Source organism: Crinia signifera, chromosome 6 (genome assembly GCF_055691185.1).
Source record: "Crinia signifera chromosome 6, ASM5569118v1, whole genome shotgun sequence".
In the NCBI taxonomy this organism is placed as follows: Eukaryota; Metazoa; Chordata; class Amphibia; order Anura; family Myobatrachidae; genus Crinia; species Crinia signifera.
In genome coordinates this window covers 12,377,640-12,402,386 of record NC_139222.1, presented here as the reverse complement: position 1 = coordinate 12,402,386, position 24,747 = coordinate 12,377,640, and the positions used below count along the sequence as shown (strand labels likewise).

The 24,747-nt window shown below is 42.0% G+C and overlaps 1 protein-coding gene across 2 annotated transcripts in view; it reads left to right on the top strand.

Moving 5' to 3' along the window:
- The window catches only part of LOC146007444 (uncharacterized), a 40,616-nt gene extending 19,352 nt beyond the window's left edge, over window positions 1-21,264 (top strand). The window contains exon 3 of one of the 2 annotated variants that reach the window (XM_083145795.1): window positions 17,680-21,264. In XM_083145795.1, coding sequence (XP_083001921.1) covers window positions 17,680-19,502 — 1,823 coding nt within the window. In that variant the 3' untranslated portion in view covers window positions 19,503-21,264. Of the gene's footprint in view, window positions 1-425; window positions 3,790-17,679 lie in introns of those variants that run through there. The other variant, XM_083145794.1, reaches the window with a different exon arrangement.
- The last annotated feature ends 3,483 nt before the right edge of the window (window positions 21,265-24,747 follow it).

Genomic DNA, 24,747 nt, shown 5'->3' with positions numbered 1-24,747 from the left:
GAGGTGTGTTCAAACTGAAATTCAAATTGCAGTGTAAAAATAAATCAAAGTATTTGACCTGTACTGAAACAAATATAACTTGCCCAAATCTAACACTGCTTATATCTGTCATTAGTAGAAAGAAGGTATTTTCTGGCACTGTTCTATATTTGCTGTTTTAAGAATTTTAAGAACTGTTATATATGTTTTATTGGTGCAATTATGTCCTTGTATCATGTAAGGTCACTAATGAAAGGAGTAATTTCATTGTTTCTTTGTCCGGGTGCCAACACTGACATCACTATTAAGTTCTGTCTTTTTTTTTTTTTATGGACTGGTAATTACTCTGATATGAGACAACAGTAAAATTATGGTGCCATTTACTTTGTTCCTTTTTAAGTGTCAATTGTGATTAATTGTTGTGGTTTTTTGTTTGTTTTTTACAGATTTTCCAAATAACTCTAATGGAAAACTTGGCAGCTCTGATATTACGTTGGCTCCTGATAATGAAAAATCTAGGTTAAGTAAAAACACTCAAGAAATAATATACTCAACAAAACATAAATCTGACTTGTCAAATGTTGTGAAAAATATTACCGGAGACTCGGCCACACTCAAAGAAAAGAATCTCAGAGGCAACGACCATTGTAAATCTACTCAAGTTAAAGAAGACCCCGTCTTCTGTGAAGGAGGAGGAAGAAACCTTACAGGCACTGATGTTTCTACACCCACAGATCATGCACAAGACACATCTTCTCATATTAAGGAGGAATTCATCTCATGTGATGGAGGAAACCTCACAGACACTGACATTTATATACCCACACATTTTACATCTACTTCTCTTGAGGAGGAACCCATTCCATGTGAAAGAGGAAGCTCAACAGACACTGACATTCATCTACACACAGATCTTAAGCAGTGTACACTTTTTCATATTAAGGAGGAATCCGTCTCATGTGATGGAGAAAACTTCACAGACACTGACATGTTTACACCTACAGATCAAATACCTACTCATTTTAAGGAGGAACCAATGTCAAGTGAAGGAGGAAACTTCACAGGCACTGCCAATCCTACACAATATCCATCTACTCATATTAAGGAGGAATCGGTCTCATGTGATGGAGGAAATGTAATAGAAAATGACATTTACGCTTTTACGTTTACTGGGGAATATATTGAAGGGAGTGGAACTGGCCAAGAAATATTGAAGCCCCCAGAATTACCGCAAGGAAGTAAGAATGTTAAACTCACAGCTCCATCTTTGGAAAATGCTAAGTCACTGTACACGTGCCCAGTCTGCCAGAGGGGTTTTAGTAACCACGGGAACCTTGTGAAACACCGCGAAGCCCACAAAGGGAAAAAGCCGACTTGTTCTATTTGCTGGGAACAGTTCTTGTCCCAGTCAGACCTGTCAGTCCATCAAATCCTGTCCCATAAAATTGACAAATCCACCGAAGATCCTCCGAAAGCAATAAAACCCAGTTGTTCAAAGTGCGGAGCCAAGTTTTCTTTCAAGAATGACCTATTGGCTCACCAAAAAGTGCACAAAGTTGATAAACACCTATACTGCTCCGAATGCAACAAACAGTTTTCCTGCAAATCTCAACTGATGACCCACTGGAGAATCCACACCATGGAGATGCCCTTTGCCTGTCCTGACTGCGGGAAACAATTCTCTAATAAATCAGACCTTGCAGAGCATATGAGAGTTCACACAGAAACTAAGTACTTTCCTTGCCCAGTCTGTGGGAAGTATTTCTCTAGGAGATCCAACTTAATCCGTCACCAGCAGAACCATGAGAAGGACAAAATGTTGAACTGCTTTGACAGCGCTGCCCTTTATACACCCACAGATCATTCACAACATGCATCTCGTATTAAGGAAGAACCTCTCTCATGTGATGAAGAAAACCCTGTAGACACTGAAATGTGTACACCCTCCGATCAGGGGAAATATACTTCTACTCATATTAAGGAGGAATCAGACTCGTCTGATGACATCACAGACACTGACAGTCACACATCCACATGTCATAATTTGACTTCTAGTAAGGAGACGGACATCTATTCTTTTACAATTACTGGTGAGTATATTAAAGGCATTGGTAAACCTCCTATAAAACAGGAGCCCCCACAAGAGAAACGTGCTTTGTCATCTCCCCAAACAACCAAGACCATGTACACTTGCCCTGTTTGTAAGAGGAGTTTCAATAATCACGGCAATCTTGTTCGACACCGAGAGGCGCACACAGGTGATCAGACTTGCTCAGAGTGCGGGGCCATCTTCTGCAGTAAAGCCGATCTCTCTGCACACGTACAAAGCCACAAAGCGAGCAGGAGCCTTTACTGCTCTGAATGTGATATGATGTTTCCAAGCAACTCTCACCTGATAATCCATCAGAGAATCCATACCGGAGAGAAGCCATTTGCGTGTTCCGATTGTCATAAATGTTTTTCCAGTAAATCAAACCTTGCTGGACACATGAGGGTTCACACCACCGTGTCGAAAGAGTTCTGTTGCACGGTTTGCGGAAAGTCTTACACTCGAAAGAATAATCTCGTTAGTCACCAGAGGATCCATCAGGGAGACGTAACCTTCACATGCTCTCCGTGCGGAAGGTGTTTTGTCGATGAGCATAAATTCATTCGACATCAGAAATTTCACACATTGGAGAAGCCGTTCTGCTGCACTCTTTGCGGGAAGCGCTTCAGACTTAAAACTGTGCTCCTCCGACACGAACGTGCTCACATAGAGGCCAAACCGTACACTTGCTCCAAGTGTGATCAATGTTTCTCGAGGCAACGCGAGCTAATCAGGCATCAGAGGACTCACACCAGCAAGAAGCTTTTTTTCTGTGACAAATGTCAGAAAGGTTTTAGCAGCAGATCAGGCTTTATCAACCACAAGAAAAGCCACGGCACAGAGCAGCCATTTGCATTTTCCTAGTGTGACCATAACTTCAAGCGGAAAAACAGCCTCATTAGACATCAGAGTCTCCACAGAGTAGACTTGTTCTGAGTGCGTTTAAACGTTCACCATGAAGTCCAACTTTAATGGTTATGGGTCATAGAGTTGATACTATGAAGGTCAACATACATCAGGTCCACCACAAAATTTCAACAGTGCTTAGGTTGACATATGAAATAAGTCGACATGGCTAAGGTCGATCGGGTTGGAAGGTCAGCAGTCATTAAGTCACCAATGAGTTTTTCACGATTTTTGGTCAACATGGACACCCTATCGGTGTACCGTGTCCCCTCGCATGGCTCGCCATACTTCAGGCACACTATTATAGTCTCCCTTGCGCCCTAGTGGATAGTAGGGTATGAAATGCCGCCTGTTTTGGAAAAAAAAACTTAAAAAAATCATGTCGACCTAATGCTTGTGTAGACCTTCCATTCCTGTTGACCTAATGTTCTTTTGACCTTTATAGTATCGACCTAGCGACCGTATCCCACTTTAACATACCTCCGACAATTCACACTGCTAAAAAAAATATTGTGACTTATTTATGCTGTCTATATACTAATAGTCTAAGAAAACTTGAGAACTTTTTTCCTCTTTGTTTGGGTGGCATTTCATTAAACAATTTCCTCTGCTCTTTATAGTCCACCTTTTTTATGCTCCGATGATTTTTTTTTTTTTTATATTATAGTTAAAGGTAATTTTATAAGGTCAAAGATATGTATTGTATCCTTAATAAATTTCCATATTTATCAAATTAGGCCAGTTTTGAGTTGATTTCTTTCAACTGTGCCAATGTTGCAGAACATAAAAAATAAAAGTTTCGGTTTGTTACGCAACACTTGTCCTCAATTTGTTTTGTATTGTGGTCATCCTTTTGAAGATCGTCGTGGGAAAGGGTCTCAAGCACAATATGCTCAAGAGTCCGAGAAGAGGGATGAGTCCGAAACGGTTTAGTAGATCGAAAAGTAAGATGGACGATATTGTAGCATAGTTTCAGGACAATGAAATACAAATAACACCAGTCAACACAAAAAAACTTTGCTTTTGTCCCTTTTACAATGATCATTACAATCATGCATATGTTACATGATCACTTTGGCCAATTTAAAGATTATATGGGTGCCTATTCGGTAGAGGTGAATGTTTTCATCAAGATATGATGGACTTTGATTGTCGTTATCAGGGGCAATACAATCAGAGTATGATGAGGGATTATATTTGGAGGCTAATATGAGAAAGTCAATTCCAATCACAGAAGTTATGCTCACCGTGCTTTTGGGTCTGGTTTCCAATCGTAGTCCACATGGATGGTAAAGTGTTGACCATAGCCATGTCGAAACCTCTGTCCACAAGTTTCCCTAACAGTCTAGGACAGGGATTTTTCAAACTTCTTACCTTGCGGCACACTAAATAAAATTGCCAAGGCACACCATGAAATCCCCACAGGGCAAAACACATTGGCCCCCACAGGAAAAAAAAACTAACAAACAAACCTATTGGCCCCCATATAAAAAACAATTACACTGGTCCCTACAGGTAACAAAAATAAAATACATTGACCCTTTTACTTGAAAAGAAGAGACCAGTAAATAACAGTTGAACTGGTGGTGGCTGTATTGAACACAAAAGAAAAAAATGACAGAATAATATATGGCGCTATGCTGCCCTGATGTTACAACTTACGTAAGTGTCACCAACACTTAAATTACCATACCGACGAAAAATTTGTGAAGCTGATATACAATTAGGCGCAGAAAGATACTTAGAAAACCCGTAGGATATAGTCCTCTTTTTGTTGAAGGTGTCCCTTTTCAGTTATATCGGAGTCCAGGCCGTTTATGTCCGTTGCCGTATATATGTTCGTGATGATCCAAAAAAGATAAACAGAACAATAAAGGTTTTACAATGTGTACAATATGTGGTTCTAGAATTTCTTTCAAGCGGATGAGCAAGATATCGTGTGCGTACCAAACTCACGTTTGTCTACGCTGATGTGACGCTTATAAAGGTATCTTTTAGTGATGTTTGAAGCAGAGGATATTTTGCTTGAAGCAGAAGATATTTCCTCTTAAAGTGTACTCAAAATAAAGGAAAAAGAGAGTGCGACATGTGTAGATTTGACATGTACCAAATGTGAAGTTTATATGTGAGGAGCTGAATTAGCGTACCTCACTCACCAAATAGTGAAGAAAAATAAACATATAAAGGTTTCTTTTATTGAAAATATGGGCGTACCCCAACTCACGATGTTTAAGATATTGTTCAAAGGGTTTCTTTATCCTCTCGGCTTATCGTATGGGAATCACCCAGTTTATCTCAAAGGAAAGTTTGATAAACCGAATATTAGAATTGACCAAGGTTATTATATAATTTTTTTATACCATTAGAAACAGCTGTATGGAGTGGGCGTACCCTAACTCACACTTGTGTGCTGGGCAGTCCACTCATCAAAGGTTTTTTTGTTTCTCTGGAACATAGGGTTTTCTCCCAACTACCATTCACCGTATATCATCCAGGTCATGGATCTTTCTTGAGAAAGGTCCATGACCGAAACGCGTTGATGCTACTGGAGAGGAGTGAACAGCCACCACCCCCTGGATGTATGTATCGGATTTTGTCTTGTTTTTAAATTGTATTTTTACGCCATTCTGGTGTCTACATTGGACTTGTTTTTAACGTGTTTTGAGCCCTTGTTGGGTGTTTTGTTCTACATTGGATTAAAGTTTTTTCACGTATTTTAAAAAAAAACGTTGATTGGTATCCATCCTTGGGAAACTCTAAAGAAACCGCTACAGGCCTGGTGATGCCACCTAAAGTGGTGAGTAAGGTACGCCAATAATTTTTGGCCTATCTTATATTTTGTGTATGATAGAAACAACATCTACATTGGGCATATATTCTCTCTTTATATGTACCCTGGATGATATACGGTGAATGGTAGTTGGGAGAAAACCCTATGTTCCAGAGAAACAAAGAAACCTTTTATGAGTGGACTGCCCAGCACACAAGTGTGAGTTAGGGTACGCCCACCCCATACAGCTGTTTCTAATGGTATAAAAAAATTATATAATAACCTTGGTAAATTCTAATATTCGGTTTATCAAACTTTCCTTTGAGATAAACTGGGTGATTCCCATACGATAAGCCGAGAGGATAAAGAAACCCTTACGAGTTTGAACAACATCTTCATTGTGAGTTGGGGTACGCCCATATTTTCAATAAAAGAAACCTTTATATGTTTATTTTTCTTCACTATTTGGTGAGTGAGGTACGCTAATTCAGCTCCTCACATATAAACTTCACATTTGGTACATGTCAAATCTACACATGTCGCACTCTCTTTTTCCTTTATTTTGAGTACACTTTAAGAGGAAATATCTTCTGCTTCAAGCAAAATATCCTCTGCTTCAAACATCACTAAAAGATACCTTTATAAGCGTCACATCAGCGTAGACAAACGTGAGTTTGGTACGCACACGATATCTTGCACATCCGCTTGAAAGAAATTCTAGAACCACATATTGTACACATTGTAAAACCTTTATTGTTCTGTTTATCTTTTTTGGATCATCACGAACATATACGGCAACGGACATAAACGGCCTGGACTCCAATATAACTGAAAAGGGACACCTTCAACAAAAAGAGGACTATATCCTACGGGTTTTCTAAGTATCTTTCTGCGCCTAATTGTATATCAGCTTTACAAAAAATGTTGTCGTATGGTGGTGGCTAAACAAAGGGGAAGGGGGGAGGGGAGGGCCGAGGTGCACTGGGCTACTATGACAACAGGTAAGAAGGCATACTCCAGTCAACACAATCAAATATATAACGTTATAAAGTTGTGGAGGTGCTCCCGGGGAGAAGGGTAAGTATCGAAAGAAAAGTAAGATATCCAAGGGAGGATATCTAAGAAGTCTCCCGGGTGGGGCACAGCCTTCTAAGTAATGGTAACTGTTAAGACTAAATTTTATTAGTTAAAACATGACCCTAAAGTTGGGTCAGGTGAGGACAAAAAAGACAAAGACAAACAGATAACACTTATGACGATTTCTATATAAGAGAAAGTAGTGAAATATAATAGATAATTAGGTTTTTCTCTATGTCTGTGGGTTGAGAGAGGAAAAATGCCTCTAACTTTAAATAGCAGTATATAATATACTTCTTGAGTGATCCTATCAGACAAGAGAACGCCTCTGCTAGCCTTTAACAATAGTGCTCCCTGTTTAGAACAGTAATTGACTGCTGAATTCCACCAAAGTATCAGTAGATAAAAAATGGAGTAGTATTATAGAAACCTGAGTTGTTGGGACCCGGGCGCCTGGACACAAACGGTGACACACGCTCCCATTGCCGGTGTCTGGACATAAAGCGTTTTGCATCCTGTCACAGTGCCTGGACTCCGGCGCCTGGACAATACGGCGTTATACGCCTCAACTGCCGGTGTCTATATTTAAGACACCAGCCCTCTTCTACTGCTACAGCGGTCTCCATCTGGCTAGGATTTACCATATTGATCCCCTACCACGTGCAAAACGATTGCCTGCGGTCCAGTATCGTGAGTTTATCAGCCCTTAGCGGCAGCATACAAATATTCGCTATCTAACTCACTTAATTTGTCACAGTACTGCATGTGTATATGTACTTAGATCTGTGAGTGTATCAGTCTATATCAGTAACTCTGTATCACTGTAGCGCGGCATACACGCCAATCAACTAATATAGTACTGTACATTGAATGCTTAGATCTATGAGCGCTTTAGTTCACAACTGCATTTGTCAATGTTATATGTATTTAATAAGGAACCTTATTGTCAAAAGCATTATTATCAGTCTATATCAGTAACTCTGTATCACTGTAGCGCGGCATACACGCCAATTAACTAATATAGTACTGTACATTGAATGCTTAGATCTATGAGCGCTTTAGTTCACAACTGCATTTGTCAATGTTATATGTCATTGAATGCTTAGATCTATGAGCGCTTTAGTTCACAACTGCATTTGTCAATGTTATATGTATTTAATAAGGAACCTTATTGTCAAAAGCATTATTAATATTTGAAAGTGTACCCATACAGTCATATGACTATATTCCCATATATTGTCGGGAGTATATCAGCCCATACTGACATGATTTACATACTTTAAAGTGTTATAGCTTTGTATACATTTTACATTTAGCTCTGTGAAGGCATTAGCTCACAGTAGCAATAAATCAGTGCCTGTCATTTAAACTGTTACAGTGTTGTATGCACTCAATTATAACCTAAAGAGTGTATCAACACAGCCACATGGCTGTACTATAACACACTCGCCTAAACTTTTTACCTATTATCCATCCTAAACATTGCAGTACTATATGCAACTGAAAAAAGAATAAATTAAACAGCTTACCCATGATTATGAAAAAATCTTTTTGAACTGCTAAATATTATATAAAATCAGTATCTTCCACCACTCTTCTCCTTTTTTCACTATTTTCTTGATTCCACTGCTCCCTGCACGATATCCCAGCAGCGTAAGTGGGATCCCTAGTGTTTATTTTTTCTGTTATGTCATTTTGGACAAAACAGGAGAAGATCTAGGCAACCGTGTTACTTCCAATCAGTGTGCAGACTACACTTTCTTCCACACCTCACCACCCAGGCAGTATCGCTCAACCTCTGTTCACTACAGTTATTTCTGTACACAGAGGACAGCAGCATACACCAGGGAATAAGTGAGGGAGTACTCTTTTATCTACCGCCTTTATCCATTCAGGGTTCTCTCATTTTCAGGGGACCCGAGACCCGACTCTGCACTGTCTATTGATAACAGAGCCAGGCAGGTCACCCCTGGAAACAGCAGAAACCATCTTACCTATATTTTGATACCTGTGACGCTCTTGGGGTCCGCTCAACTGTGCATTCACTGACATCTGTCACATGCACAGGCAGCAGCCACTCCTTTAGCAACCAACAACTCAGGTTTCTATAATACTACTCCATTTTTTATCTACTGATACTTTGGTGGAATTCAGCAGTCAATTACTGTTCTAAACAGGGAGCACTATTGTTAAAGGCTAGCAGAGGCGTTCTCTTGTCTGATAGGATCACTCAAGAAGTATATTATATACTGCTATTTAAAGTTAGAGGCATTTTTCCTCTCTCAACCCACAGACATAGAGAAAAACCTAATTATCTATTATATTTCACTACTTTCTCTTATATAGAAATCGTCATAAGTGTTATCTGTTTGTCTTTGTCTTTTTTGTCCTCACCTGACCCAACTTTAGGGTCATGTTTTAACTAATAAAATTTAGTCTTAACAGTTACCATTACTAAGAAGGCTGTGCCCCACCCGGGAGACTTCTTAGATATCCTCCCTTGGATATCTTACTTTTCTTTCGGTATGGTGGTGGCTGTAAACTGGTTTGGGCATCTCTAGATCTGGGGGCACACTTGAGAACCGCTCAAGGCACACTAGTGTGCCACGGCACAGTGGTTGAAAAACACTGGTCTAGGATTTAACTGTATCTAGATGGTATTGTCAAAACGACATATGCTAGGAAGCGTGGACATCTTTTGAAAGGTGGACTGAAAGGATAAATTGACAAAAATTGAGGTACCACTGGTCTTTTTATAGTTCTACTTTAACTTTATCCACAAAAAGATTTAGGGGTCTTTTTTTTTTTTTTTTTTTTTTTTTTTTTAGATAAAGTACCATCTAACCAGTTCCAAACTGTAATTTTTCAAGAACAGCCTGTAAACAAGGCAATTCGTAGCCGATTGGCTGGTACTTTATCTCCATCCAAGGCTTGGTAAATAGACCCCTTAACGGTGTGAATTTATCCAAATAGCAATATATCACCATTATCGGTTGGATAATTCAGGTTATTGGGTACTTGATGTGCCAGAGCGCCACACTTCGCTAACGTCTTTCATTGGTACACTAAAGGCATTTATCTGATGGTACCTCCTCTATATTTGCTGTTTTAAGAACAGTTCTACATGCGATTAATTTTAGTCATACAGTTTAATGGTGTGAGTGATCTGGGGCAACTAGGCAGGAAATGTAAAATAAATTGCATTATATACCTGAAGGTCTGAATTAAGAACAAAAGACTTTATATAATGTTAAATACATTCTGTTTATTAAATTTAGACTTAAATCAAAATGCTCCTACAGAGTGAGGTACGGGGAACCTTGCCTACAGGTGGAAAATTTGCACCTCAACTGGCATTTGCCCGTTTCCCATGGGGATTCCACACAGGCAACTGCTGATACCTTTATTGTTGCCCATTGTGGATTCAGAAAAATGCTAGAAACCAGACCCAGTGGAAGACGCCGTACTCTCAGCCGCGGATGAGAGACGTGGCCGCGCATTCCTATACCTGTATTCCTATCCCTGTCCTGGCTCCCATTGCGGGCATGTTTTTGCCGGAGACCGGACCTAGTGGGAGGCATGACTGTGCCTTCTTATAAAAGTTCCGACAATCATTGTGCGGGGTTGCTACTGCCAGGTGATTAACATTCATATTTTACTATCCATCTGATGTTCCGATATTTGCCGGACGTTTACCCCTTTCACGGAGGGCTAACGTACGTGTGTGTGTGTGTGTGTGTATATGGGTGGGGGGCGGCCTGTGGACAGGGGCATATGCAGCTTGTCTCCTATGTATTTAGCCAGATTTGTGTGTATAATGCTGGGTGGGATTGACTGTGTAACTCCGCCCAGCGTTATATACACACACACATGATTGACAGATGTAGCTAAATATATGAGAGAGATTCAAAAAAGGAAAAACATTTTTTTAATTAACGTAAGCCTAGGTAACATACACGTGTATATATAGATTCAGCACTTGATTTGATATTTGTCTTTTCATAAATCGCATTGTGCAGTCTATGTAATTCATTTCACGACAGTTGAGTATTAAAATTGCAATTAGGTAAGTACAATACATAATTATTGAATTCGATAAGATCTTTTGAGAGGTCAATCAAATTTTTAATATCCTCTACCGATGTCCGTATTAATTATCTTAAGTCACTTGTGAAATGTTATCAAAACTTCTATAAATCATTCTAAATCACAGAAGGCAAACTCTGGTCCTCAACATTATAGGGGGCATTGTTGTGTTTTGTGTCCCGGGGGGCACCCATTGACACACGACGGAGTATCAAGCACTGTTTGAGTGCGCACACCCCAGGACACTGACATTACACTTATGTTGTTCCATCATTTTGACGGGTTGGTAACTAGTCTGATAAAAGAAAACCAAAAAATTATAATGTACTCTTCATTAATGGTTTATAATTTATTTTTTTACAGGTTTTCCAAATAACTCTAATAGAAAACTGGGCAGCTCTCCTATTACTTTGTCTCAAAAACACAAAAACATAAAATGTACTTGTCAAATGTTGTGAAAAATATTACCGAAGACTCAACCAAACTCAAAGAAAAGAATCTCACAGGCACAACCACCGACTCAAGTTAAAGAAGAATCAGCCTTCTGTGAAGGAGGAAACCTCACAGACACTGACATTTATACACCCACTCATTATACATCTCATATTAAGGAGGAACCCATTCCATGTGAAAGAGGAAGCTCAACAGACACTGACCTTCATATACTTACTCATATTAAAGAGGAATCAGGTGATGGAGAAAATCTCACAGACACCGACAAGTATACACCCACAGATCAAAGATCTACTCATATTAAGGAGGAACCAATGTCATGTGAAGGAGGAAACCTCACAGGCACTGACAATCGTACACAATATTTATCTAATATTAAGGAGGAATCTGCCTCGTGATAGAGGAGACCTCACAGACACTGACATGTTTACATCCACAGGTTGTACACAGTATACATCTACTCATACTAAGGAGGAGCCGGTCTCATGTGATGGAGGAAATTTCATAGAAAATCACATTGATGCTTTTATGTTTCCTGGGGAATATATAGAAGGGAGTGGAACTGGCCAAGAAATAATGCAGCTTCCACCATTACCGCTATAAAGCAAGGATATTAAATTTGCAGCTCCATTTTCTGAAAATTCTAGGACAATGTACACATGCCCAGTCTGCCAAAAGAATTTAAAAAACCACGGGAGTCTTATGAAACACCGGGAAGCCTACAAACGGAAAAAGTCAACTTGTTCAAAGTGTGGAGCCAAGTTTTTTTTCAAGAGGGACCTGTTGGCTCACCAAAAAGTGCACAAAAGTAACAAAAACCTTTACTGCTCTGAATGCAACAAACCATTTTCCTGCAACTCACTACTGGTAATCCATCGGAGAATCCACACCGGGGAAAAGCCCTTTGCGTGTTTCGAATGCGGGAAACATTTCTCTAGAAAGTCATACCTTACAATACATATGCGAATTCACGCGGAAACTAAGCCCTTTCCTTGCCCAGACTGTGAGAAGTGTTTTTCTAGGAAATACAGCCTAATTAGCCACCAGCGAACGCATGTGGCGGACAAAATGTTGACATGCTCTGACTGTGGGAAAAGATTTACCAAGTCTAACTTTGATATACATCGAAAGAGTCAGAGGTAGGAGGCAACTTTCTTTCCTCAAATACATAGTTTCTACCACTTTTGCGTTCTCAAAAACACCTGCAAATATTAATCTCTTATTTTAGAAAATGTATTTATGGTACTTAGCGACCACGCATAGGATTGATAAAACTCCAACAAATAAAAGTTAACGGAGGTATCCATTTTCCACATATGTTGAATTCTAAGCATGCGGCCATTTTACAGTTTCAATGAGTTTGGCTGCAAGATGAAGACCTTTCTGCTAACGCCTCAAATGAACAACAATTTTTGGGACGTTGGAGTTTCTTAAAATTTTTGCACATGCACAATAGCAACCTCTCAGAACACTTACGCAATAACCCTCTTTTATGGTCTACTCAGTGGTTGTAGTTTATACTCATGGCATGGACACGACTGTTTTTGAGGAGCCCAGAGTTTCAGGATGGGCAGACGTAATTTACCTTAACGAATGTTTACAAGGAAGGTTTGACCAAAATTGATACTCTCCTGGATAAAATATCAGTGTCCTCTTTCCTATATGGAAGCAACAGATAAATTTGCCTCTGTGCGTCACCAACCATTTGCTTATATGCAAGCTAAGCTCTATGTAACCTCCTGGATGGTTTTTTCCAAATGGTTTTTGGGAAAAGATTGGAAAAATGCTCTAGACACTATGGGGTCAATTTACTAAGCTGTGAGTTCTGTTGAAAATGGCATAGCAACCAATCAGATTCCACTTATTTATTTAGCACCTTCTAGAACAGTGTTTTTCAACCACTGTGCCGTGGCACACTAGTGTTCCTTGAGCTGTTCTCAAGTGTACCCCCATATCTAGAGATGCCCAAACCAGTTTACAGCCACCACCAGTTCAGCTGTTATTGACTGGTCTCTTCTTTTCAAGTAAAAGGGCCAATGTATTTTATTTTTGTAAATCGCAAATCTTAGTCTGCAAGGCCCTTACTTCAGCCTTAACTCCCTCGTGGAAAACAATAAGTTCATTGTGTGATTTGACCACTTCATCTATCTTGTTTTCAAGGTGGTCAGTGCGGTGTTCGACCTCCTCTATATCCTGTTGGCAAGTTTGAAGCGCGGATTTGAATTCCGCTGACATGTCCATTTTAAACGAGGCCAGTAGTTGCTTCATCAACCCCACTGTGAGTGGAGCATCGTCCCCTTTAAGGGGTTGCTGACCGTTGCCTGCCAGGATGGGGTCAGATGGTGCGCTGAGTGCTGACAATGTAGATATACCAGAGTCTTTTTTTGAAGCGTGCTTTGAGCTAGGCGACTGAGCTGAGGATTTTAAAAAGCTGACCGGGGGAACTCCAAGCAGTTCTTTCTCTTTTTTAGGAGACATGGCTATAACAGGATGTACAGCGGATGAAGAGAATCACAGAATGATATATGGTTCAAGTGCAAGATGAGGCTTGGCCAGTGGTGTATATAGCCCTATGGTGACACTGAAGTGAAAATTTCTCATCAACTGGGGACCCCCTGTGGGTGTATAAAACACTAATTATGCCCACAATATCCATACCCCCTCCACCTATAGATTTGTTTCGCAACCCACCCCCATCCAATCAATTATCAGTTTGAATCAGAATTTATTTTTTAATCCTACTTTCATTTCTTGATTGTACTTCTATGTACACATATTTATTTCACGATTTATTGAGTAAATTGTACACTATAACGTGACAAATCTTCATCTCAGTCTTATTCTTCCACTTCTTACACTCATAACATTCAAACAAATGCATGCAGCGCTCATGCCCATCGACCAAACATTATCTATGAACCAAAAAAGTCTGGGAAACCCTTAAGGCAGAGCAGTGCCTGATATCCAACTGACTAACAGGGTGAGTGCAGTGTACCCACTTTGTATTGATCAATGGGTGCATTGGCCAGGACAAAGAAGAGCAACTAAAATGGTGCATGGCCTACATCACAAAACGTACCAGGAAAGACTAAAAGATCTTAATATGTATACTTTAGAGCAGAGAAGGGAAAGGGGGGATATGATAGAAACTTTCAAATATATCAAGGGCTTTAACAAGGTACAGGTGGGAGACATTCTTCACAGGAAGAGGAGCAACAGAACACGAGGACATGCTCTGACACTAGAGGGAGGAAGGTACAGGTGGGAGACAATCTTCACAGGAAGAGGAACAGCATAACACGAGGACACGCACTGACACTAGAGGGAGGAAGATTCAGGGGAAATGCGAGGAAGAATTTTTTCACAGAAAGAGTAGTAGATAAGTGGAATAGCCTCCCAACAGAGGTGGTAGACGCAAATACAGTAGTACAATTTAAACATGCTTGGGATAAGCATATTGATATCCTTACAAAAAAATAAGGATCAAATATGGTTTGAGGTAACATCAGGGCCGTAACTAGGGGGGGGGCTGGGGGGTCACGCGCACCGGGCGCTGGAGGTGAGGGGCGCTGTGAGGTCCGGTGTATGTGGACGCTGTAGTGTAGCGGCGGGCATGTTACTTTGACTCCGTCGGAGTCCGTCCATCTCCTACTAGCGCGGCTGCAGGAAGCTCTGATGACTTCGAAAAGACTTGCCGGACGCTGATTGGCTGAATTCAGCCAATCAGCGTCCGGCAAGTCTTTTTGAAGTCATCAGCGCTTCCTGCAGCCGCGCTAGTAGGAGATGGACGGTGAGAGGACTGTGCGGGGAGGGGGGGGGTCTCCGGCACCAGGGACAAGGCGTCATTTGGTCGGTCCCCCCTGTCAGCTGCTAACTAAGCAGCGGGGAATAAACGCTGTGCGCATGCGCACAGCGTCTATTCCCGCAGCCAGGGGGCTGGGGGCATGGCTAGAGGCTCACAGAGCCTCTGGGTCATGCCCCCATAGCGGCAAAATGGGGGCATGGCCTCGCGGGAGAGCAGCGATTATAGGCCACGCCCCCCCAAATTAGGCCACGCCCCCCGAAACATCGCTGGGGGGGGGCACCAAAAGACTGCCTTGCCCCGGGCGCCGGAAACCCTAGTTTTGGCCCTGGTAACATGTTTAAAAAAAGGGGCAGACTAGATGGGCCAAGTGGTTCTTATCTGCCGTCAAATTCTATGTTTCTATGTTTAAAGATTTCTCAGTGCAACTGGCCGGGGAGCGCAGAGACGGATATGGGAAAAAAGAAAAGCCGGTACATTAGGTACAGTTTTTATTAGCCGGTACAGACTGTTAAATAAACAGCAATTTTTTTTATGTGTCTGTTACTGTTTTTGTGTTGTGTGTTGTAGTGTATGTGGTTGTGTGTGTTGTATGTATCTGTCCAATGCGTAAGTGTGTGAGGTGTGCTATGTATATACAGTATGTGTGTGTTGTGCCTTTGTGTATCTGTGCAGTGTTTAAGTATGTGTTTTGTGTGTTGTACTGTTTTTTGGGTGTGTGTGGTGAATGTGGGTGTGTGTTGTGCTGTTAAGAGGTATGTTGTGTGTGTTGTGTGTATCTGCCCAATGTGAAAGTGCGTAAGGTGTGCTACGTGTAAATGTGTGTGTGTAGTGTGCTGTGTGTATCTGTGCAATGTTTGTGTGTGTTCTTTGTATTGTACTGTTGTTGGGTGCGTGTTGTAGTGAATGTGGGTGTGGGTTGTACCGTGAGTGGTGTGTTATGTGTGTGTGTGTTGTGTTATGTGTATCTGCTGACTGTGAGGTGCGCTACATATATATGTGCATGTAGTGTGCTGTGCGTATCCTGACAATGCTTAAGTGTGTGTGTTCTGTGTGTTTCTGTATCTACACAATGTTTAAGTGTGTGTGTTCTGCGTGTTTGTTGTACTGTTTTTGGGTGTGTGTTGTAGTGTATATGGCTTTGTGTTGTACTGTATGTGGTGTGTTATGTGTGTGTGTGTGTGTGTGTTGTTGTGTGTATCTGTCCACTGTGTAAGTGTGTGAGGTGCGCTACCTATATATATGTGTGTTGTGTGCATATGTGGTGCACTCTGTGTGTGTGTACAATATGTACGTGTGTGTGTGTGTGATCTATGTATATCCTCAGTTATTCCTAATTGTTTAAAGCCTTCACCATAATGTTAGAATATGTCATGCATACTCAATGACAGCAATGATATCAGGTGTGGAGTTGTTAATTCAACAACGGTTTCCCCGATCGTCAATCTTTTCCCAGATCATCAATGAAGGCAAATTAAAACTTGGTGTTTTTTAAATTTCTAAGTGAAATTTCCCCAAAATGGCTTCGAGGTGCACACCAACAGGTCCAGAGGTACCTTGTTTCCAAATCTGGCAGCCCTGAATGCCACGGTGTGCCCACAATGCAACGGACACGCACGCACACACACTCTTCAACTTATTATATAGATATAGATTAACATTTTATAATCGCAAAGATTTTACAGCAGATTTCATACTTTTTACAGTGCTGTGAAAATGGATGTTGCCTTGTCTAGTGTACCATATTAGTATATAAATATATACCTTTTATTTTATCCTGCTAAATTATTTCATGGCATAACTTTTCAACCATTACACATTAACATGGGGATTTTTCAATGCAGTGATAAAAAATCATTAGTGTGGAGGTGCACCCCTGAGAGTAGAAAACATATAGATTCAAGGGGAAAGGAAAGCAAAAACAAAGGAGAGTACTTTGCCTTCCTTTCCCCTTGAATCTATATAATACAGTATCACTACTATGGGGGTTATCCATTCCGAGTTCTGACTGTCGGTACATCCCGACGGTCTGGACCCTGGCCTATTGTTGGCCCGTTCAGCTGTTTATCAGCAGGTGGGATTCAATGTCCTGCCTGCCATTTGGTGAAAAATGGGGTGTGTCCAAATAAACGGTCGTGGATTGTCGAGATACGGCCATGATCTCAACAATCCATGGCCGTTCTCGCCAAGACGGGCCCAGCTGCTTTTAAAGTCGTGTCCGTTCTGACAAGATGCCTCTTCAATGCAGTCGGGAAAGACCGCATTGAATAGGCGCCCTCCGATATTTCCCCCGTCGGAAATATCAAGGATTGAATACCCCCCTTAAAGTCCAAAACACATTATTTTCAGGTGTTGCTCCTTGCGGGCGCCAAGGCTGACATTACTGTTATGTTGTTCCATCATTTTGGGAGGGTGGTAACTAGTCTGATATAAGACAACAGTAAAATTGTAATGGTATTAATGTACTTTGTTCCTTTCTGTTTAAATAAATTTTATATAAATATTTTCTTTTTACAGATTTTCCAAATAATAATGGAAAACTGGACAGCTCGGATATTACATTGGCGCCTGTTAATGAAAAATATCAGTTAAGTAAAAACACTCAAGAGATAAGCGACTCCACAAAACATAATCCTGACCAGTCAGATGTTGTGAAACACATGTCCCAAGATTCAACCTCACTCAATGGAAAGAGTCTCAAAAGCAACGACCATTGTTTATCGACTCAAGTTAAAGAAGACTCAGCCTTCTGTGAAGGAGGAAACTGGGAGGAACCCATTCCATGTGAAAGAAGAAGCTCCACAGTCACTGACATTTATATAGCCACGGATCATACGCAGTGTACGCCTTCTCATATTAAGGAGGAACCGGTCACATGTGATGGAGGAGATCTCACCGACACCTTTAAGTATACACCCACAGATCAAAGATCTACTCATATTAAGGAGGAACCAATGTCACGTGAAGGAGGAAACTTCACAGGCACTGACAATCATACACAATATCCATCTACTCCTATTAAGGAGGAATCGGTCTCATGCGATGGAGGAAATTTAATAGAACATAACATTTATGCTTTTACATTTACTGGGGAATATATTGAAGGGAGTGGAACTGGCCAACAAATAATGAAGCCCCCACAATTAGCTCATGGAAGCAAGTATATTAAATTCACAGCTCCACCTTCTGAAACCCCTAAGACAATGTACACATGCCCAGTCTGCCAGAGGGGTTTTAGTAACCACGGGAACCTTGTGAAACACCGGGAAGCCCACAAAGGGAAAAAGCCGACTTGTTCTATTTGCTGGGAGCAGTTCTTGTCCCAGTCAGACCTGTCAGTCCATCAAATCCTGTCCCACAAAATTGACAAATCCAAGCAAGATCCTCCGAAACCGAGAAAATCCACTTGCTCAAAGTGTGGAGCCAAGTTTTCTTTCAAGAGTGACCTGTTGGCTCACCGAAAAGTGCACAAAATTGATAAACATCTTTACTGCTCCGAATGCAACAAACAGTTTTCCTGCAACTCCCAACTGGTGATCCATCGGAGAATCCACACCGGGGAAAAGCCCTTTGCCTGTCCTGACTGCGGGAAACAATTCTCTAATAAATCAAACCTTGCAGAACATGTGAGAGTTCACACAGGAAATAAGCCATTTCCTTGCCCAGACTGTGGGAAGTCTTTTTCTAGAAAAGACAACCTAATCAGCCACCAACGAAAACATAAGGGTGACAAAACGTTGACTTGCTCTGACTGTGGGAGGTGGTTCATCGATCGCCGCAAATTTGTAAAGCACCAGAGGTTCCACCGTTTGAAAAAACCATTCTCTTGCCCCAACTGTGACAAAAGCTTTACCCACAATGCAGTTCTTCTCAGGCACCAGCGCTGCCACGTAGACGAAAAACCGTACATCTGCTCCGACTGTGGGAAATGTTTCATTCGGCACGGTGAACTTGTGAAGCATCTAAGGATTCACACTGGAGAGAAACCATTTGTGTGCTCTGGTTGTGGCAAACCTTTTAGCACAGGTTCTGGTCTTATAAACCACAGAAAAATCCACGCTACAGAGAAGCCGTTTGAATGCTCTGAATGTGGCAGCAGTTTCAAGCAGAAAAACCATCTGATCATCCACCAGAGGGTCCACACAGGAGAGAAACCTTATACCTGTGCTGACTGCAATAAAGGATTTACTACCAAGTCCAACTTCAACATACATCGGAAGATTCACACAGTTAGGAGGCAACTTTCATGCCCTGAATGCGCTAAGCACTTTCCCTATAAAAGTCAACTAAAAGAGCATTTAAAAATTCATGAAGCTAATATTTCTGATGATGCTCAATAGTGACTGAATGTAGGAAAGAAAGTCATAGAAATAATGAACAATGGCTGCTATTTTTGGTTCCTGCAGTGAGTCGGTCTTCTTGCAGCCACCTATCTTCTCTTCCATTTGGGCCTCACTGTTGCATGCGCTCAGATCTTAGTGGGTGTGGGTTGTGGCTGAAGTACTATAGTTACACCGTCACATGTGGTCCACTAATGGCTGCCCACCTCGAAAAGCAGTTGATCCACCAATGCACAGTGGCCATTGGTTATGTGGGATGTTTCCAACTAGGAACCCTAAAAACAAGATCTCTTACAGACGTCATACTATATATAAAAGGAAACCGATTAGGTTAGACATATACCCTTTGAGTGCCATGGGAATTTGTCAAAATTGGTGTAAAAATTGGCATGCAAACATTTTTATTCATCATAATGAGCTGTAACGTTTACCTTAGACAGGAAATATCTTTTTTTACTCAACATTTCTTATTCGAATTTATATAACAAATGTGAGCGACGCCGGCATTTTTAGCAGAGATTTTGCGCATCTCTCACAGATGTTGGCTCAAAGGGTTAATGGGGACGACTCGATATTTATATTTTATTTATGTATATTTGTGCAATTGCCTGTAAAATATGGACTATATTCTATTAAGAATACCATCTAGCTACCCACTAGATTTGAATTAATAATACTGTGTTAATATTACTGTGCTTGGGTAACATCAATAAAGCTATATGATGTGTATATATATATATATATTTTTTTTGTGGTCCATCCAGTCAGCTGGTTTCTGAGCTGCCAATAAAGGTAATGACTATGCTTACATGTTATGGACAAATAGCATTTTACTATTGTTTAGTTTTTTTATTATTATTTATTGAAGTGCTACATATTAGACAAGAATGCAATAAGTAAAAATCGACAAAATATAATCCTGTGCATCAAAACCGTACTGAGGGGGAGCAGAGAGGCAGTGAGCCGGACGCAGGCAGCCAGTGAGAGCTGGGAAGGGGGCGGGGCCTTCCTCCAGCTCTCACTGCACAACTGGAAGCTAATAAGAAAAGTGTTTATCAAAAATAACATTATGCGTGTAACTAAATCCGTTCTCCTGGGCTTAGTACATCTGTTTTTTAGTGTTCTTTGTACTAAGCCTTGGAGAGAGATAAAGCACCAACCAATCAGCTTCTGACATTTTTCACAGGTTGCACTGCAAAAAAAAAAAAAAACACAGAAAATGACTTTTCCATCCTAACTACAGCATAATAGAATGCAGAGATCTCCATTGTATACAGTATATTTGCAAACATGGTAAGCGAAGAGAGGAAGAGCGGAAAAGAAAACGCACGCCGTGACCAAGCACTGCGAAACGTACGTTGGGACGTTGTGTTGGCTAATCACGTTGTGGTGCAATCACGTGACCGGCTGCTACAGGCCCGGACCTCGACAGAGAGACGCACACAGGAAACTAGGAATTGGGCCACAACCCAGATCACATATGGTTTAAGGTAACCAATGAAGAGATGTACTTGTATACAATAGGCTATAATTCTTTGCTGGAAAGCAGATATTTGTGATCTCATTGAGGGCATTGCAACGGGTAGACCCCTTGGGGACTGACAGGCGCTGGTGATGGTTCAGATCCCAGCAGCTGTGCAAGGGTGGGGTAGTTAGTCCCACCAACAGAAAAGGAAAAAACAACAAGAGAAGCACAGCGCTGTTTGAGGAGGAATAATCACCATGGGATGTGGAATTAAATTAATTTATGGTACTTGTGTAATATCTGGGCGCTCGATTTTGCCATTGTATTGCATCGCATCGCATTGCATGCAATATAGTGGCATACAATTCATGCAATGTGATTTTTCATTGTAAAGACCCGATTTTTAATTGTATAGTCACCCATGGGTGATTTCATACCCCCACTATCCAACTACGCATGGAGTTGATTTTATATAGTGTGGCAAACGCAGCGAGCCACCGAGCCTGAAGCGTGGCGAGCGCATGCAGAATACATGTTAAGTAATCCACGTCCCCTCGCCATGCTTCGGGCTCGGGGGCTCGCTGCGCTCGCCACACTATATAAAATCAACTCCATGCATAGTTGGATACTGGGGGTATGAAATCACCCATGGCTGACTATACATTTAAAAATTGGGTCTTTACAATGAAAAATTGCATTGCATCGCATGCCTTAAGTAGTGGCATGCAATGAAAAAATTGGGCGCCCAGATAATACACAAGTACCGAATTTATTATAAAACACATAACCCTAGTACATTCACTGATACTAAATAAAATTAAATAATAAAAAATATATAGAATATAAAATCTCACTGTCAGGAAGGATGTAGAGCCACCAAGATTTGGGACTTGGATGTGAGTCCTGATGGTAAGTGCACTTTACCGTGGCCAATGAATTGTGTTTCCACAGTTTGGAAGGTGTAGTGCTGCGAAAATCCAGACTAGGCCGTCAGAGATGGATGGGGTTGAAGTGGCGGGTCCAATCTTTGTGAGGGGGGGTCCAGGGGCAGGCCGTGGCTACTGGGATGGGGCAAGAAAGTGTCTGGGGATATCCTCCTTTGAATGGCACCCGAAGATGTCCAAAGATGATGGTACTCCTCGAAGTTGCCCGGGGGGACTTGACTATACAGGTGGCTCTGTTGAGTGTGCCTACCTGGAATGATCTCTGTCAGCGGTCCCATGTTGTCGTCCTAGATGGAGGTTGTGGCAACAGATGGCTGGGTGATCCTCAGAGTGTTCCAGGATGGACTTGACATTTTCAGGTGGCTAAGATGTAAGGGCCCACCTGGAGAGAACTTAATCAGTGGTCCCGTGCTGGGATTTGTTGATGGGGAATGACAGGTGGCTGAGGTGGATGGCTCACCTGGAGATGGATCTCAAGGAGGGGTCCCAGTAGCAAGGGTGGTGGTCTGGTGAATGGATGTCTAGATTGACAAATGGGAAATGGGTGGCTTGGGTCCAATCCTGGAGGTGAGAGGGTCATTGAGTGCATGCCTGCTTTTACATGGGATGTTTCGTTTGCAGGGGGCATAGGTCCTAGCCTTCTGCAATACACAATGGTGCACCAGAGGGCGAACTGAAACCTCTTTTTGCAAACTTGATACTTCTCTCTGTGTCTGTCCCTTCAAACTGTTATCGGGGTGTCACTCTCTCATTCATGGATCATTAGACAGACAGCAACTGGGTCGACAATCATTAGGTCAACATGCATTAAGGTCGACATGACTCGTGGTCAACATGCAGGAAGGTTGTCATGACTGAAGCTCCACATGGGTTATGTCAGGTCATTAGGTTGACACACAAATTAGGTCAACATGGGGAAGGTTGACGGTCAAAAGGTCAACATGGGGTTCTTCACTTTTTTGAATTTCTACACAGTCGACATGGACACCGAAACGTACCAGCACGTCCCCTCACATGGCTCGTACTCGCCATGCCTCGGGCACGGTGCTTCGCTACTGTCAACACACTTTATTCTCCCACCACACCCTAATGGATGGTTGGGCAAAAAATACCACCTGTCAGCACATGTCGGCTCATGTGCTGACATGTGGTCGGCACATTGGTCGTTATCCCCTCCCCTCCTGTCGCTCTCACTTGTCCCTCTGGTGTATGCCGGAACTCTCCTGCCACTGCCATTCACTGCATTGAGTATGCACCGGCAACGACAATCCCTGCTCGGGAATGTTTGGGTGCCCGAGTCCCCCAGAGCTGCCCCCGACCATCCCCGAGCCTGCCGCCTGGTCACTGCCGTGAATGGTGGCAGCAGGGGAACTCTGGCGTACAATTGCTGGTGGGGAGGGAGCGACAGGAGGGATGGGGAGGGGGGTCTGCCCCGTCTGTGGTGGGTATTTCTGGGGCAGGAAAAACTTGCCCTGGTAGGTATGTCCTGCCCCAGAAAAACCCACCACTCAAGGGGTTAATGCATGTCGACCTTGTGGCGGTATCCCGGACACATGGTAATGCCCATGGGTGACCAATGATCCTACATACCATTACCTATCCCTTGGTATATAAATAACAGGAATAATAAGGGTCACTACATAGACATAAGACTCTGGTGCCGAGACCGACCTGTAGTACCAGCATCTGCTGTATAGCGGTAACATTAGCGAAATATTTCTGCAGCGTTGGGTTTTTGTTCGTGACAAGGAAACTATCTAAATTCATGTTAAGGTAAATCTATTACATATTAAGTTTTAAAATTGTATTTGCACAAGAAGATTTCTCTGTGATTTCCTCTCTTGGTTTCAACAAGATAATTGCTGAGCCCCTGGGTGCCCCTCTGGCCGTCAGGTAACCTGGCACAACGTGAAAGGTTCTTTCTAATGTGCCCTATGGCACACATACCTCACTTGTGGGGTTTATGCCAGTTATCCCAGAGAAATAGATTCCCACACCAGTATCAATAAATAGGGGTTGGAATCAGTTGGTCTACAGCATGATGGTCGACAGTCATTAGGTCAACACCATTAGGTCGACATGGGAAAAGGTCAACATGGTTATAGGTCGAACGGTCATTAGTTCGACAGGTCGTTAGTTCGACAATGTCTAGGTCGACATGGGGTTTTTCACTGTTTTTTTTTTACCTGAATGTCAACACAGTCGACATGGACACAGTTTAAAGTGCACCGCACCCCCTCGCATCGCTTGCTACGCTCGCATGGCTTAGTGCCCACTATTTTTAGGCTCCTACTGTATGTTACATGAGGTCCAGCCAACCTGTGGTTCCCCAGCGGTTGGGAACAGTGTTCATTTTGTCAGGGATTTTCAATAAAGTTTTAGTCTTCGTCATTTTCTTTATATATGACTAAATTAAATGTTGCATTTTCCCTTTTTTTGTCTTAGTCCAGATTTATGGGTGTGGTATATGGGATCCCGACAGTTATTAGCCCGACGTCTGGATCCCGACTGGCCGGACTCACACAGCGTGGCGAACGCAAAAAAGCCCATTGCGGGCACGGTGGTTCCCTACGCTCGCCACCTATTCTATTCTCCCTCTATAGGGGTCGTGGACCTCCACAAGGGAGAATAGCTGGTGGCCGCCGGGACCCCGAGTGTCAGGGTTTTGACTGTAGGGATCCTGACTGTCGGGAAACTGTCCGGCGCCCCATATTTATTCCGTGATCTCAGATAACATTTTAGTGTAATTCTAGTCACTGATTTAGTCACAGCGGTGCAGTATAATGATGCTGTCATGGATTTTGCTGAAGATCATTTCTCTATCGTTCCCTTGAAT